This window comes from Megalopta genalis, chromosome 16 (genome assembly GCF_051020955.1).
Source record: "Megalopta genalis isolate 19385.01 chromosome 16, iyMegGena1_principal, whole genome shotgun sequence".
Taxonomy (NCBI): Eukaryota; Metazoa; Arthropoda; class Insecta; order Hymenoptera; family Halictidae; genus Megalopta; species Megalopta genalis.
This window is the reverse complement of record NC_135028.1, coordinates 3,399,597-3,417,471: the sequence shown is the minus strand read 5'-3', so window position 1 is coordinate 3,417,471 and position 17,875 is coordinate 3,399,597. Positions and strand designations below refer to the sequence as shown.

Sequence of the window (17,875 nt, the reverse complement as noted above, 5' to 3'; positions counted from 1 at the left end):
CTTCGATTAAATCAGATGCGTTTGGACCTCGGTAGTTCTAGTGTTAGTCATAGCAATCAAATAAATGTATAGTCCTCGCGCTGTCCCCTCCCTCGCTGTCCATCTTCGTCACAGTTCTCGGCCAATAGCGACCGATAGCTGCGGCTGTGGAGCAGCTAGCAAGAGGGGGAACTTAAACACAAAAGTACCTTCTTGTCGCGTGAGGACTATACTTCGAATTTTATTTGACGGTCGCTTGCGATTGCGAGGACAAAATTTATATGTTAGATAAGATGCTAACGTGGTCATAAAATAAGCTGTTTTATCGCAGGTGAGATTATCGACGCGCTGCCACCAGAGAAGCCCGAGCTAACATGCATCTCTGAAGAAGGAATCGCGGACATGGATCTGCCGGACAACATGCTCGAAGACCTCGACTACATCGGCGACTGCATCACGTCGTGCAACAAGGTCGAGAACTACCTGATGCTTTCGGAGTTCGAGAACAATCTAATGGCCGAGATCATCACCGATCGACGAGGCCGGAGATGGTCCCTGGCACGATCGAAAGGCGACCACTCTGTCGATCGACCCGGAGGACCACAATCGACCAACGAAGAATCGAACTCGAAACAGAAGTGGCACATCGCGAACGTGCCTCCGAACAATAGAATGATCACTGTGATCGACGAGGCGAGCGCGTAACAGGATCCAGCAAGCGAAAACGTCAAGAAACGCACCGGAAGATCCGTCCGTGATTGCCGAGGTCTCTTCTCGAAATCGTTTTTACATAGGAAAAGCGTTTGCACGCTGATCCGATTATACGAGCGAAGCTGTGCTTGCCGAAACTTTGGCATCGATCGATTGATTGATATAGTACAAATCGAGACGACGTTGTCTTGCAATTTCTGTACGGTCTTTTGAAAATCGAAGCTTCCGTTCACAACTATACTACGATCAACGAGAACTGGCACAAAATACAGGGTGTCCCAAAACTATTGTACAAGCGATAAACGAGGCGTTCCTGAGGTCGTTCGAAGTAACTTTTTCCTCGGCGAAAATGCAATCCGCGGTTTCGTTTACGAGTTATCAATGAAAAACAGTGACCAATGAGATGCGAGATCAGCAGACGCGAGGCGATCGAGCCAACGGACGATCGAAGCTCAGTTCCGCTCATTGGCTCGGCCTCCGCGCGTCAGCTGATCTCGTCTCCTATTGATCAGCCTTTTTCGTTAATAACTCGTAAGCAAAGCCGCGAATAGCATTTTCGCTAAGGAAAAAGTTCCTTCAAATGATCTTAACCCTTCATTTCCCGCTTATACAATAATTTCGGACACCCTGTATAAACAGATGCACGCGAGTTACGCGTAATCGGGTGAGAGTCGAATCACAATTTTCGGGCCTTTCTACATAAGAGTCGATGAGGGACCTCTAAAATTCGTCCCTGCGCACCGTCGTCGAACAGCCAGTCAGCCAACCGCAGGACCAATCGCGGTTCTCGTAGAACGTAGTATACAGGGTGACCCATAAATATGTTAACACCCGGAAGGGGATGATTCCTGAGGTAATTTTGAGTAACTTTTCCCTTGGCGAAAATGCAATCCGTGGCTTTGTTTTCGAGTTATGAACGAAAAACAGTGACCAATGAGAGGCGGGATCAGCTGGCGCGAGATGGCCGAGCCAATGAACGGAACTAGACGTCGTGCGTTCATTGGCTGAGTCGCCTTGCGCTAGCTGAGCTCACCTCTTATTAGCCTCTTGACATACCATTTTCTTCGCAGTTACTGCGATTAGAAATTTTTCGATTCTAATAACACTGTCCGACACGATTTTTGGGTTTCTATAGCCACTATGAAATTCTTGTAGAGCGTCACTCCCTGAACAAGAATCCGGAAACCGAATTGCTCCATCACCCTCAGTTTTTTAAATAAACGAACTTTTGTAAGAACCCAAAATTTTCGACAAAAATGAGGTATTGCATGAAAAGTACAAACGTTAGAAAGTTCTAATTGGTGTTAAAAGATAGAGGAGAGTTTTCCGAATATAGTGGCATGCATTTTATTAATTGTTTTTGATACTAAATAGCAATAAATTTATGTCAAAGTTTAAAAAAGTGTCGACGTGAGCAGTTTCTGCGCAATATTTTTGTATTTTTACGAAAAGTTTTCTGTAGACATTTCTGAAGAAGAAACGGCCCGGTAAAAGTGTCGGAACGATGTACATTTCGAGTGGATCGAGAAAATGTTCGTCGGCAACATGTGCACGACGTTTTGCCGCCATGTCCTTCGCTGCTCGCTTCTCTCTGTCCGGCAGGGTCGAAGCTAAAAAGCCGAGGGTGATGGAGCAATTCGGTTTTCGGATTCTTGTTCAGGAAGTGAAGCTCTACAAGAATTTCATAGTGGCTATAGAAACCCAGAAAAAACGTTTGATTTTGTCGGACAGTGTAATTTCTTAGAAAGAAAAAGAAATTAATGCTTATTGTGCACCTAAATTTACTTGAATGCTTAAATATTGACGACAAAAGAATAGAATTTTATTGCAATTTTAAAGGACAAAATAACATCTATACTCGATGAGTTAATAATAGAAATTTTCATGACGACTCGGACTCGTCAAAGTACGCCAAGGGGTTAGTCAGCGTTTTTTTGTTAATAACTCTTAAACAATGCCGCGAATAGCATTTTCGCTAAGGAGAAAATTACTTTAAATGGCCTTGAGAACCCACCATTTCCAGATTACAAGACATTTTTGGGACATCTTGTAGAGGTCGATAGTTTCTTTCTTCGCGTTGCCACGCTGCCTGTAATTCATTTCGTTTCGTTTGTTCCTCGTTCGTTTTAAGATATTGTTAGGTAGTTTGATGGCACGCTGATCTGAACAGCGCTCGGCTCCGGTGTCGGTAACTTGATTTGCAGCGCAAATTAAGGACAATAATGTCGGCTTTCGACGAGAGGAACCACGGAAACGTTCCGTTCACAGCGTCGGCGTGTTCGTTTAACACGTTCCGTGCCGAGCTTTTTTTACTCGAATCTTCACACTTTGATATTTGACTAAAACTTGATGTATTACGTGCAATTATTAATTCTCGTACACATAACAACGCAACAAAAACTTATCAACGCCCATTCTTGCGGTGGAAATTGATTCTTCGGTTCTAAATTTCTTGTAAACAATTTGTTCAGTTCACTAAGTAAACATGCAAGCGTGTACCATCGATGGTACACGTGGCACGGAACGTGTTAAGCTTCGTGCCGGTTCATTGTCACGCGTCGATGCAAGGGTTAAACGATCCTCGATTCAGCCATTGAGATAACATTGGGAAACTTTCAACTACTCGATGAAAATGAAATAAGTTGCTTATAAATATGAAAGTGCGCATCCCTCTTAGGATGGAAATCCTTATTTTGAAGTCGAGCATGTTTAACTTCATTGTGACGCATTTGTTAAGTCGAGTTTTCTTTTTAATTTCACTGGATACATTATAAACAATGCAGCAAGAACATTATAATAACAATTAATCTGTGAAGCAAACATCACGTTTTAATGAAACGTATTCTGTGTTATAGATAGATCTTTTGACGCGAATGTAGCATGTGCCATCAATCTATAATATATTTAGATATTTGTATGTATAATTAATTTTTACGGTCCGCTGTTAGTTTACTTTAGCTTGCACAGCATTGATAAGAACGTCGTTGGAACAATACAAACGGGTTGTACGAAGAAGTCCATTATGTGTATTACGTAATTAATTCAGATTTGCAGTTAATCGAGTGCGTGTAGCACGTCGAAGGTGTATCTGCGAGCAGATTTCGCTAATTTATTAATCGTTACTCTTGAGTATCTTGAGAATCATGTTTTCGTTGTACATTTAATTTTATCTCGGCAGCGGTAAGCTTCCAATCGAAAAGGTTCCAACGAAAATTCACGAATTCGGGATTGTATGTCAACAAAAAATCGGAATCGTTTGACTCCTGTCGACATAAAAAAGCCCAAAACGTATAATAAAGTCCTCGTAAAAAGATCGTTTCAAGTGAAGGTCAATGCTTGCACTTAGGCGAAGCTAGCTGATGGTATTGAAACTAGTCAAACCGAAGCTCGTACGCAGCGATTAGTCCTATAGTATAACGATACAGATATTGTGCCCAATGCAAGAATTTATCTTTGTACCGTCGTCATTCGGGACCGACGTTTCTTCTCCGTTAATTAACAAGCGAGTCGCGAACACCACAGAAAATCCCAGAAATAATGACAACTATTTATTTATCGAACTATTTATATTGTACGATACCCACGCATGAATACGATCTATATTATTATTATTATTATTACTATTATTATTATTGTTACAATTATTATTACTATTATTATTATTGTTACAATTATTATTACTATTATTATTATTGTTACAATTATTATTACTACTATTATTATTGTTACAATTATTATTACTATTATTATTATTGTTACAATTATTATTACTATTATTATTATTGTTACAATTATTATTACTATTATTATTATTGTTACAATTATTATTACTATTATTATTATTGTTACAATTATTATTACTATTATTATTATTGTTACAATTATTATTACTATTATTATTATTATTACAATTATTATTACTATTATTATTATTACAATTATTATTACTATTATTATTGTTATTATTATTATTATAATGATTATTAGTGGTAGTATTATTGAAGCGTTCTCGAATAGTCGAGATGAAAGAATTTTCGGTTGATTCGACTCGATTAGAGATCTAGACGGATAGTTTAGTATGCAGAGAATGAAAGTTTTTGTCTGTTATTAGGTTCATTGGATCGAAGCGAATCAAAAGTACTTAGGGAAGGGAGCTAGGTATGCGTTTTCGAAGAGCGAGATTCTGATGGAATTATTAACCACGAGCCGCGTTCGACGAAGAAAAAAGAAGCGAATATATTATATTTTATGTTACGTTGATTATCGTTAGCAAAGTGATAACACGTGACTGCTAGTCGACCACGTTACGTAATGATACAAGGAACAATAATTTACGAATTACTGATTATTACGTGGAACACAGTATAACGGATAACACTGAACTGCCTATATTGTAATATTGTAACGTTGTTAATACAAAAAAAAATGTGATTTTACCAACTACCTCGTTCCACCTTCTCAGTCTACTTTCCTTGCTGTAATTGTTACGGGCAGAAATGATCGACAACTGCGATATATCTGAAACATGCTTTTGCAGTGCGATTTTTATAACTTTTATTGCAGCGCCAAAAAGAAAAAAGAAAATAGATTATGCACGGACCAATTAATGTGTCAAGTCAAGTTTATATGAAATTCTTCAAATTCAATTATGTTTCCCTTCGTTAACCTACTTTACAACTTTACATTCCACCGCAATTGCGTCGTTCGAACCGAGATACTGCCGTCAGCGTGCTTTCACCGACAGCGATTCCATCGTAGCAGTAATATCGGTTTACGATCTTTTCGTAAAACTTCCATCCGAGCTGTTTCAGTAACGATTCCGGCAATTATTGAGAAAACAAATGTACCAAAGCTTAAGCGAATTCCAGGTTAACTTAATAAGTGAATTAATGGCGATTGAGTCGAACGTTTAAATCCTGAGGACATGGGACACAGATTAGATGGGTTAGTAGGATAATTATATGCTACAAATTGAAACACTTCACTATGAATCAGAAAGCACCTAAAAACGGTAAAATATATTTTCTGACCAAAATTATGTATTTACGCTCGATTTTTCGATCTTTCGCGGTGAGGCTTTATACAGGGTGATTCATTAAAGCTGCTACAAAGTAATATCTCCGTTATCGTTAATGGTACCGAAAAATACTAGAGATACAAATTGTATGGTTCGAAGGGGCACATGTTGCAGTAGAAATAATTTTGTTTTAAAGGTTATATTTTTTTTCGAGATTTCAAGGTCATCGATGTATTTTTAAATGGTATTATATATTTCTATCATTATATCATGATAGCTAAGATCACGACAAATCCAATGACAAATAACATATTAGGTCTACCGGAAAATTCTGTCCGATAGTGTCACTTCAAGTTTCAATCCATACGCACATGTTGATTTGAGACATATATGACTATCTCAGTAATACAGCTAATTGTATTTACTTACGCATATCCGACGAGTCCTTCATCTTCAACTTCTCGAAAACAAAGCTCTCGCATGAACACATTTGATTCTGTATTTTTAGATCATAGTTTCGTGCGCAAAAGCTATATTTTCCAATTTGATCCTATTTAATTGATTACGATTTCAAGGATAAATTCAAGTTAAATCAGAGGTAGCGTCCGAAGTGACGAAACAAATAAATAAATCAAAGATATAAAAAAAGATATATATACCGGATAAGAACTCCGCATAAGTTAAATACAAATCGTGAAGCAGCTTCGAACACCCAACTTTACTGCAGTTCCGCGACAATAAAATGATAATACCTGGGATCAGCTCTGCACGTATGAAATTAGTATTAGGTCTACCGGAAAGTTCTGTCGGATAGTGTCACTTCAAGTTTCAATCCGTATGCACATGTTGATTTGAGACATATATGACTATCTCTCTTTATCGTTGCATTTACACGCATGTACTCTCCTAAATAAACTGAAACAAAGATGTCTCGTGTCATTATTAAGTGAGACGCGATCGTGAAAACATGGCTACCGATGATAATGCCAGACCACATGCTGCTTTGGCGACTCGTCAGAAAATCGCAGAGCTAGGCTGGGAAATTCTGTCGCATCCACCATACTCCCCAGACCTAGCACCCTCCGATTATCACTTGTTTCTCTCTTTGCAAAACTTACAGGAACAAAAATTCAAAACTGAAGCTGATGTCAACCAAGCACTGGTTGAGTTCTTCGCCTCTAAAAATAAATCATTTTTTAAAAATAGCATTTACAAGTTGCCATCACTCTGGCAAGAAGTCATAAGTAACGATGGAAAGTATATTCTACAATAAATATTATTAAATGTATGAAAATTGTGTTATATTTCAATTCAAACACGGACAGAACTTTCCGGTAGACCTAATATACTGTAATTTCTGTACGAGTGTCGCAGAGTCGGAATTGAAAGTGTATTTCAAGAGACCGAATTGCTTTTATAGTTGTCGATATGTCGTGAGAAAGAGAGAGAGAGAGAGAGAGAGAGAGAGAGAGAGAGAGAGAGAGAGAGCGAATCAGGTCGAAGGAAACTACAATAAATTAAAATGCTACACTTGTCTTCAAGTGTTGTAGGAGTTTGGTACTGAGACAGTTTATTTACGATGTTATCATTCAGGGAATTAAGTAATGATCGTTTCAATGATCAAGCAGCCTGGAAAGATCGTTCTAGATACATACTTAGATTTATAATGTCCAAAATATCATACAAGGAAAAAATATTCAAAACTGAAGCTGATGTCATCAACCAAGCACTGGTTGAGTTCTTCGCCTCTAAAGATAAATCATTTTTTAAAAGTGGCATTTACAAGTTGCCATCACGCTGGCAAGAAGTCATAAGTAACGATGGAAAGTATATTCTACAATAAATATTATTAAATGTATGAAAATTGTGTTATATTTCAATTCAAAAACGGACAGAACTTTCCGGTAGATCTAATAGCAATCTGACCTTCACGTGACTTCAAGTCAGCCGAGCATCGCATTGCTCGTTGTGATTTGAATTGTCGCGCCGAAAAATTTGTCCTTTCGAACCATGCAATCTGTTCCTCTAGCATTTTTGAGTATCGTTATTTATTAGACAGCGCTTTAGTCAATCACCCTGAATATGTGTTGTCTTATTAACATAGAATAAGTAATAAAATTCACCTTTCAACAGCATTTATAAATAAATATATAATTATAGAATACAGTAGTTATACATTGATGTTTGAAGATCAATTTACCAACATTAACAAGGGATTTACAGCTAATGCAAATTAACTAATAACTAACTAAAAACAAATTGACAACAATTTAACAACAGATTAACAACCAACTAGATACTAATTTTTTTTTGTTTTTTAATTTTATATTATTTTATCAACACGAAACATTTAATAAACTAATTTTTTGAACATCATTTATAAATAACAATAAAGTTATGAAAATACAAATATTACATTTAGGAAAATAAATGTTCAATATTCAATATAAATGAATTTTGGAAAATTTTATTTCCAATACTGCAAGACACATTTTTGTAAGAAATTCTTGTAACATACAGTGGCGTCAATAACACTGTTCAATAAATTGAAACTTTTTATCTGCCTCCTAATAATCACTCAGTGATTCTCGTAATGCGTCACTTCTCAAACACAAATTCGAAAAACAAATTGCTATATTACCCACATTTTTCAAAAAACTCGAGTTTCTGTAAAAGCGTACGATTTTGAGCCAAAAAAAAAAACGAAGTATTGCACGAAAACTAAAAACGTTAGAGAGATCATGTTGGCCTAAAGAATAAAGGAACACTGCCTGAATATGTTAGTATCGATATTTACAATACTTTATGTTTCTAAATGACCGTCAAAGTTTCAAACAATGCCGGAGTACGTATTTTCTACGCTGACACGAAAACTGACCACGGCACCTGAGTCTATAGACATTTCTGAAGAAGTAACTACGGAGAAGGAGTGCGAGAAGCGGTTTTAAATTCGTATAGGTCGAGAAAATGCCTGTCGACAACGTGTACACGGCGTTTTGCCGCCGCGTGATCTATTGCTCGCCTGTTTTGACTCGGCAGTGTCGCAATTATACGTGATCAACGCAAGGAGACTATCGCTCCTTCTAATCAGTATTATGCGATACAATAATAAAAAAAACTTTATCCTTGTAAATCATATTCAGGATCAATATTGCGACAACTTTTTTTAAATAAAATTTTAACCGATCAAAATTGCGTAGAATACTCTACAATATGTAGATATATTAATGCAGAAATATTAACACGTTCCGTGCCACGTGTACCATCGATGGTACACGCTTGCATGTTTACTTAGTGAACTGAACAAATTGTTTACAAGAAATTTAGAACCGAAGAATCAATTTCCACCGCAAGAATGGTCGTTGATAAGTTTTTGTTACGTTGTTATGTGTACGAGAATTAATAATTGCACGTAATACATCAAGTTTTAGTAAAATATCAAAGTGTGAAGATTCGAGTAAAAAAAGCTCGGCACGGAACGTGTTAATGACTAATAAGATGGAGAAAGAAATTATAACATGTTGTGACCTAACTGTTCAGTTAGGTTATTGTACGGAATAGGATTCGCAACACCGATTATAATGGCTTTGAATTATTTTGTCAAGGTCATCATTCTGAACAACTTTTTCCAATACATGTTACCGGCGGTCACCATTATTATCCATGATATTCAGGAAAATACAGTATTCTCTCCCCAAATGTCAAAATCTTGCTAAACCATGAATGATGCGGTGCTATCGGCTACGCCTATGTGATCTATCGATTTTCTCGCAAACCTGACGCGAAGTTTCGTCGGAGTAAATCAAGCGCGTATGATGCGGCACGCGCCGCGAATTCCCGCAAGATAACACAAAATGGCATGTATGGGTGTGAGTCAGATAATTATAAACCGCGGAGTTACAAGGTACGTGGTAGGTACTAGGTACGTGCCGTGGCGTCTATTCTCCGAATATCGTTGAAATGAGGCATCTCTTTTCCGAATGTCAGTCAAACGTAGGACTGAAAAGCATAATTTCACTATTTTCTATCGAATGACATATGTCTACATATATCTTCTTTAACGTTGCCTTTAATATTTCATATGTAGTTAATAATCGATTGTTTCTATTGCTTTTTCTTATATAAAATAAGTTACTTGCTACGTATAATGAACAATTTATGGTCTAAAGCATGTCTTGTTTGGTCTCATTTTAATTGGAAAAATCTGACCAATGTATTCAAAAAATTTTCATGTATTAAAAATTAGAAATAAAAAAGTTCAGTCATAAGTTTTTATTCTAGCATTACAATGTATTCATATGTTGTATGTTATATTATATATTAATTACATATAAATATATTAATATATTTATATAGTATACATATATTAATATATTTATATAGTATACATATATTAATATATTTATATAGTATACATATATTATATTTATTATATTATTATATATTACAATATATATTTTTGACAGTGAAAGAACGTGACTGTGTTAAGGGAGAAAAAAGGAGAGGGAGAACGTTACGTCCGGGACCCGTTAGAGGACTCATCAGCAAGTCTGTCCTAGCGGGTCCTTGCCTTAGACGTTGGGAAGTCGATAGGAAAGACATAATTATGAAAGTGGTCTAAGTCATATATTTCTTGTTTCGAGATATTTAATGAATCGCATTTGAATAAATTAAAAAATATTTTCACATTATGCGACATTTTAATTTATAATTTTATTAGACTTGATTAATGGAAATTTATTATAGATATGAAATTTTGTGTGAATTTCATAGGAAAATGTTGTTTTTAAAGCTTGAATTGACTTAGACCATTTTCAAAATTAACTGAATGTCCTATAATTGACTTAAAGTAATAAAAAATTGTGATTTTTATTTGAGCCGTTTATTTTGAAAGTGGTGTAAGTCCAATGTCATCGAAAGAAATTGTAAGTGGCGTTGCGTGGGGTATTTAGACGATACAAGCTCAGATTCGGCATTTTGAATTTCTTTAAAAAAAAGAACTTATACCACTTTCAAAATAAACGGTCCATTTGAAACAACAACTTTAACGAAATAATTCATAAACATTTATTAATCATTTTTAAAAAGTAATCTATTTTTATCATAATTTCGAGTTTTTAAGATTTTTAAAATGTTCCCGAAAAACTGGAGGGATATATGGTAGTAAACACATAAGACCTTTATGTTTTTCTTCCGTTACTGGTCTAGTGGTGTTGTATAATGGAAGTAATTGAATATTTTCGTATATTTTTGGTCTTCCTCTTTTAGGTGAATGATCCAAAACTTGGAATTCAGAATCATCTAAAGAAGTCTTATAAAACATTTTATAAGGTTCATTTTTCAAGAATCTCATCCATTGAATTTTTAGCCAAGAGACAGATTCGCCCGCGGTATTTTTTACTCTCCTTGTTATTGATTTTTCAAGTGATTTCGTTGAAATAAAATCCGGCTGCGACATTCGTTTGATCGAAAATGTATTTCTTTTTCTACAATTTTCGATCAATTCATAGTAATGTTCAGGATTTTCATCTCTATCAAACCAAAATCACGGTCATTCGATAGAAAGGAATGACCCGATACCAAAAATTTGTGGTCTATCGTTTCAATATTATTATTCGATGACTGGGCAATTTTCAGCCATGTCAATGCTACTTTAATGTTGCGATTTTGGCCTGAACAAGCGTCACTGTAGGCTATTACGTGTTTTTGAGAAGCTAAGATATCCTCCACGCGGTATTTTCAAGTTATGTTCATATAATTTCTTTAAATTGTTGACTTAGACCACTTTCATAATTAACACTAAATGAATTCCGAATAACGTTGTAATTACAACTACTATCTAAAGGTTCATTTTTGACGATATCGTAAAAATTACATTGAATAAATTTAGTTTAAAATCATGTCATGTGAAATAAGTGATAAATTCTTTTTTTTTTAAATTTTGGCTTAGACCACTTTCATAATTATGAGCATATATATACAATTTGAGGCGGATCGGTTAATAATATATAATACAATATGTTATATAATATAATGTAATATAAAATATGTTATATAATATAATATAATATTATGTAATATATATTATATTATAAATATATTATATAATGTAATATAATATAATATAATATAATATAATATAATATAATATAATATAAATGCTGGCCGCTGCCTTTCCAAGTAGGAAGTCTCTCTCTCTCTCTCTCTCTCTCTCTCTCACGAGATGTCGACAATCGTGTCTTATTATTCTCATATCTGTCGGTAACATTTTCAATCCCGCGCCTTTTAGGGAGAGATTACTGTACATTTCAAATATAATACATAATATTTCCTGCTTACAACATGAATCTTATTAGACTGTGGTTTTCTACAATCCACATTACACAGTTTTAGCACTGTTTAAATACGGAGTTTGTTGGGGTTACGTACGTGAGAGGGGTGAGTGAACCTGACGCGAATCCATGCCAGGTGCAGAAGATTGTAAACCTAGCCGGATCGCTCTATCTCTATGAACCTAACTATCAACTAATCCTTCGCAATCTAATCGTTGCCTTTCGCAAACATCTCGAAATCTAAAGTCGAGAGACGTTAGCGTTAGTGTTTGTAAACATTTCAGATTAGGTTTCCGTTCGATGAAATGAAAACAATATTTGCAGAAGTAACTGTAATATGTACTTATCGTATTTTTATGATTAAATTATAATACATGATATTACGTAGTAGGAAATATTTCTGACATTATTTTGAAAAACGCGGTTGTCAAAATCATATATAATATATTTATAATATAATATATATTATATAATATTATATTATATTATATAACATATTTTATATTACATTATATTATATAACATGTTATATTACATTACATTATTATTATATTATATAACATATTGTATTATATATTATTAAAAAATACGGTTGTCAAAATCATACCGACGACGAAATAAAAAGTCGGCGATATAGTCAACATAATGTCCTTCTCGTTTGCATCTCCGCACGTAAACAGTGCTACAACCGTGTATTGTGAACTGTAGAACCTCACAAGACTAATAACACTCATATTGTAAACAGGATACATACAGGGTGTCCCATTTGAAGTAACACACTCAATCATCTCCTAAATACTAATTCGTTTCAAAAAATGTGTCAAATGAAAGTTAGCCTGTTTCGAGGGGGGCATCCTGTAATGAACGCAATTTTTTGCTGAGTGGATGTGCTTCTGAAATTTCAAGGTGACCATAGTTTTTTTAATGAAACTGTATATGTTTCCCAATGTAAACAGATTATGCATTTCAAGGTCAATTCATTGAGCTATAACACTTTGGTATTTGAAGATCGTTCGAGCTCATTTAACACGTTCCGTGCCACGTGTACCATCGATGGTACACGCTTGCATGTTTACTTAGTGAACTGAACAAATTGTTTCCAAGAAATTTAGAACCGAAGAATCAATTTCCACCGCAAGAATGGGCGTTGATAAGTTTTTGTTACGTTGTTATGTGTACGAGAATTAATGATTGCACGTAATACATCAAGTTTTAGTAAAATATCAAAGTGTGAAGATTCGAGTAAAAAAAGCTCGGCACGGAACGTGTTAACCGCCGGAGTATCAGCGGTTGAACATTCATGCGCAGCCCCATCTTCCGGTCTAGACGGACCCAAGACCTTATGTATACATACATTTTGAAATAAAATTTTGATGTTATTATCATCATAATTATTATCACTATTATTATTGTTATTATCTTACTACACTTCTTTTTAGATAGTAATTACATTTCCTACATTTGTTTCCATATTTGTTGTTAATCTAACATAAACAAACGGCAGACGGCATCAAGTGTGAAACTGTCAAGTCAGGCCTCGAGGTCTGGGTCCGAAGGAACGAATCTTCGTTAAATGTCCCAAAAGTTTCATCTTCTTTTAGTATTTCGCCACAATAATTATACATTAATTAATACATATTAATAATAACAATAAATAATAAATAATAATTATGCAAAATTAATAATTTACATTTCAGCGAAGGATTAGAAATGTCGTAAATATTTCTGGACTTTTCGTACTAAATGTCATATGGTCATAGCGTTGTGGTCGTTGCATTGGACTTGATCTTAGCTTTTACATTATGACGATAAAAATTGCACGCAAGTAAATAGATGACATTATTTTTTGATTAGATTTATAAACAAATTTGTGTGATTATTTGCCATTTTACTGTATTTTAGCTTTGCTTTTCTGCGTCACTTTGGGTGACCTTGAATGACCTTCATAATAGTTCATTGTATTCGCCTCGAAACACTCTATCAGATTGTAAGTAAGAAAACTTACTGTTCCATTTAAAGAAACAGAATTGACCTTCATATCTCCTTGACACCTCCGCCTACAGAAAAATTGGTAATGCCAGATTATATGAGCCCCCCGATACCAAGTAAGTTTGGTCTAATGCATTTTCTCCTATCTTTAAAAACAAGCGAGTTATTCAGATGACCTGTTTAAAATGCCCCACCCTGTATAACAAAAATATACTGTTTTATAAAAAAAAACTACTTGAAATCTCGGAAGCACGTCCACTCAGCAAAAATTAACACCCAGTATAAAATGTCCCCGTTGAAACAGGGCAAGGTTCATTTGAAACATTTTTTGGAATGGACTATAGTTCAGTAGATAATTGAGTCTAATACTTCAATTGGGACACCCTGTATATGTATTGTGTGCGAGAAATATTGTATTGAAGAAGTATTGTGTACAGTTGTCGAGAAACGAGAGATGACCTTGACAACATATTTCAAGGTCATTGAAATCGGTATTGAGGACCCTGTTTCAAATAATAACTTTGAGTTAACTATCTGTATAGTATTATTTAATTTTGAAGACATTTACGAAGCGGGACTTAATAATAATAATATTGGCTGCCTCTTATACATCATAGTAGTCTACCCTTTACTTTATACCCTGAATCGTGAAGTAATTATTATAAGGTTGGCAGTATATCTTTCGTTCGAAACTTAATAAAATAGCTAAAAATAAATCGTATACCGAGAGTTTTGGGAGGTTATTCTAAAGGAGACGGTTCAATCTTCAAATTTATGGTAGCTTCAGTCACGAAAAATATTTTTCGCAGTTTCATGCAACTTGCACACCTCTGTAATTTCCAAAGTATACGTTGCATAAAAAAGTTTTGTATACAAAAGTTGCATAGTATATAGGGGTACATTATGTAATGTATTTATTTATTTCCTTGGTGAAGGCGTTTCGGAGATTTTAAGGTCAACTTTATTGTTTTAAATACAATAATACATTTTTATGTCAAAATATGCAAGAACGTCGAATTCTGAGTAAAAATGTATTGACCTTTATTAGCCCTAAACCTAATAGCTAATTAATTAATAGTAATTTCGCTTAATTTCGTGAAAATTTTCTTCGCGTAACATCAAATTGAAGATTCATCCTTATCACAGATTTCAGAAAATGAATTTCAAATTTTCGAAAAACGAAGTGAAATTACTCATTAGCTATTAGGTTTAGGGCTAATCATTTTTACTCAGAATTCAATATTCTTCCATATTTTGATGTCAAAAATGTAGTAATCCATTTGAGAAAAGAATGTTGACCTACAAGTCTCCGAAACGCCTCTACCTAGAAAAAAAATTACTACACTACATAACGTACCCCTATAAACCATGCAACTTTTGCATATAAAGTTTTTTCGTGGAACGCTAATTTTGGAAGTTACAGTGTTTAGTGTGGGTACAAGATTTCAAGATTTAAAAAGATTGAAGATGTATCGATTTACAATTTTTGTTTTACAAAATTAGAATTTTCCGAGATCGGAAAGCTAGTGCTCAAAAGAGCTACTGTAGTATTTCATAATGATCAAAGACACTTATCAATGTTTCTCACAACGACGGGTCGTTCAATATAATAAGTAATCTGCGGACTTAATATAAGATTATGAAGGCATAATTTGATAAGGTTGCTATATTATTTTCAACTTGTCTAAATTATTTGAAGAAGCAGTTTATTTTTATTTCATTTCTGTTTCTTGCAATCGTCTTGGCAAATTTTTATTTCACATAAAGATCGACAGTCCAATGACAAGATATTCAAATCCGTTCGAATAAATCGTAATAATTATTCTTGTAACTGTGTAATACGTAGAAATTATTTCGCAAGCTGTACGAATTTGTACAAGGCACATCATTAGAATCGTGTGAAATAATTCAAATTTCAGCGACGAGAACATATCACTCGATTGCAACAAGAACAAACTTAACCCTTAAATGCATGATTTTTTGTTTTGAATTGTAAAAAATCGTTTTTTATAGGAATGTAGTCATAGGTTACGTAAAAAATAAATAAAAAAATCTAGGTGATAATATTGAGTATTTATTTTGAAAAAAAGTTGTATGTAGACTTTTGGCAACAATATGCGTTTATTACTAAAATTATTGTAGACGTAAACAAATGGTCATGTATTTATATCATCTATTAGTATAGGAATTTTCACATTATTCATAAATGAAATGCAGCAAAGCAATTGCGATTTTTGTTGTGACACAAAGCAACCTTGCATTTGATGCACTCAGTCCGTGAAAATCCTTTGCGACCTGGAAGTTATCACCCACCACATTCAAATGTCAAAAAACATATAACTTACTCGCCAAAAGTAATGTCAAGTCATTTATTTCACACATGGTTTATTGTCTATTGTTATCAACGTGTGTTCGAAAACGCACATACTCAGGTTTTTGAATAAAATTAAGTGGAACTGGAATGTAGACAATTGGCAACAATATGCATTTAAGGGTTAACGTCGATAATGCAAGTTTTATTTCGAGTTCTTGGTAGCCAGCTGTTAAGCGATTATTACACGCGTTGGCATGCGAGAATTATCGAACGCCGACGATTGTGCACCGACGACGCTTCATCGATAAATTCTAATTCGCTTTAGTCACGAGCTAATGGTAACACCGTTGTAAACCGCAGCGAATAACTCAGTAATTCTCGACAGTCCTTGTTTCCCAAACCTACAGAGTTATCTATTTCACGCAGCAGAATTCACGAGTAACCTAAAATTTATGATTAGGTACTATAATCAGTGTTGGTCCAATGTTATTCAAAATAACGAATCAATTTAATTACTTGTTTTATTCGGAAATAACATTAATTAGGTTATTCGTTACTCGCGAATATGAAATGATTTTAATTTATTCGTTATTTAAAACTTTCAAATAAACGGATGTTGAGGATCTAAATAAATATTATTAAATTATTAGACGTTTTAAACGTTTTTTCAATGTAGAAATACATTCATTAAACGTTTTCTGGGGTAGATACGATAAGATATACACGATAGACACCATAACATTTGAAATTAGAACCGGAATTCCGATAACCTTTAATATAAACTTCTTTCGGTTCAGATTGTTTACATAACGCAGTAAAATTCTTCTGATCGATGGATAAGAAAAAACACGAAATGCAAACTATCGTAATTCCTATACAGATACAAAATTATGGAAAAAAGTAAAATGTTTTATATGACCGAAGACGGAAAGTATATTGACATTGGAATTTATTGCACATCTTACGTTACTGTAACTTCTTTTTAGTATGAAGTTTGATATCCTTTGGCTCTTATTACTTTTAGAAGGCGGCTTAGTATAATTCTAATTAATTTTTTTAGCGCAGTGGAGCTTATATATATATATATATATATAAGCTCCACTGCGCTAAAAAAATTATATATATATATATATAAGCTCCACTGCGCTAAAAAAATTAATTAGTATTATACTAAGTCGCCTTCTAGAAGTAATATATATATATATAATAGTAATATATAGAAGTAATATATATATAAGCTCCACTGCGCTAAAAAAATTATATATATATATAAGCTCCACTGCGCTAAAAAAATTAATTAGTATTATACTAAGTCGCCTTCTAGAAGTAATATATATATATATAAGCTCCACTGCGCTAAAAAAATTAATTAGAATTATACTAAGTCGCCTTCTAGAAGTAATAAGAGCCAAAGGAATATATATATATATATATATAATTCATTCCATTTTTTCTTCAATGTTTCTACAAACTTTGATTTTGTGTATCTTTCAGGTTAAAGTTATTCGACGATCTAATTCCTCCCAATCTAAA

General features: G+C 34.2%; 1 protein-coding gene across 2 annotated transcripts in view; it reads left to right on the top strand.

Annotated features, from left to right (window-relative positions):
- Window positions 1–5,133, top strand: part of LOC117224042 (uncharacterized) — a 260,485-nt gene extending 255,352 nt beyond the window's left edge. For both annotated transcript variants that reach the window (XM_076527026.1, XM_076527025.1), the window contains exon 8: window positions 311–5,133. In XM_076527026.1, coding sequence (XP_076383141.1) covers window positions 311–684 — 374 coding nt within the window. In that variant the 3' untranslated portion in view covers window positions 685–5,133. The remainder of the gene's footprint in view (window positions 1–310) is intronic.
- The last annotated feature ends 12,742 nt before the right edge of the window (window positions 5,134–17,875 follow it).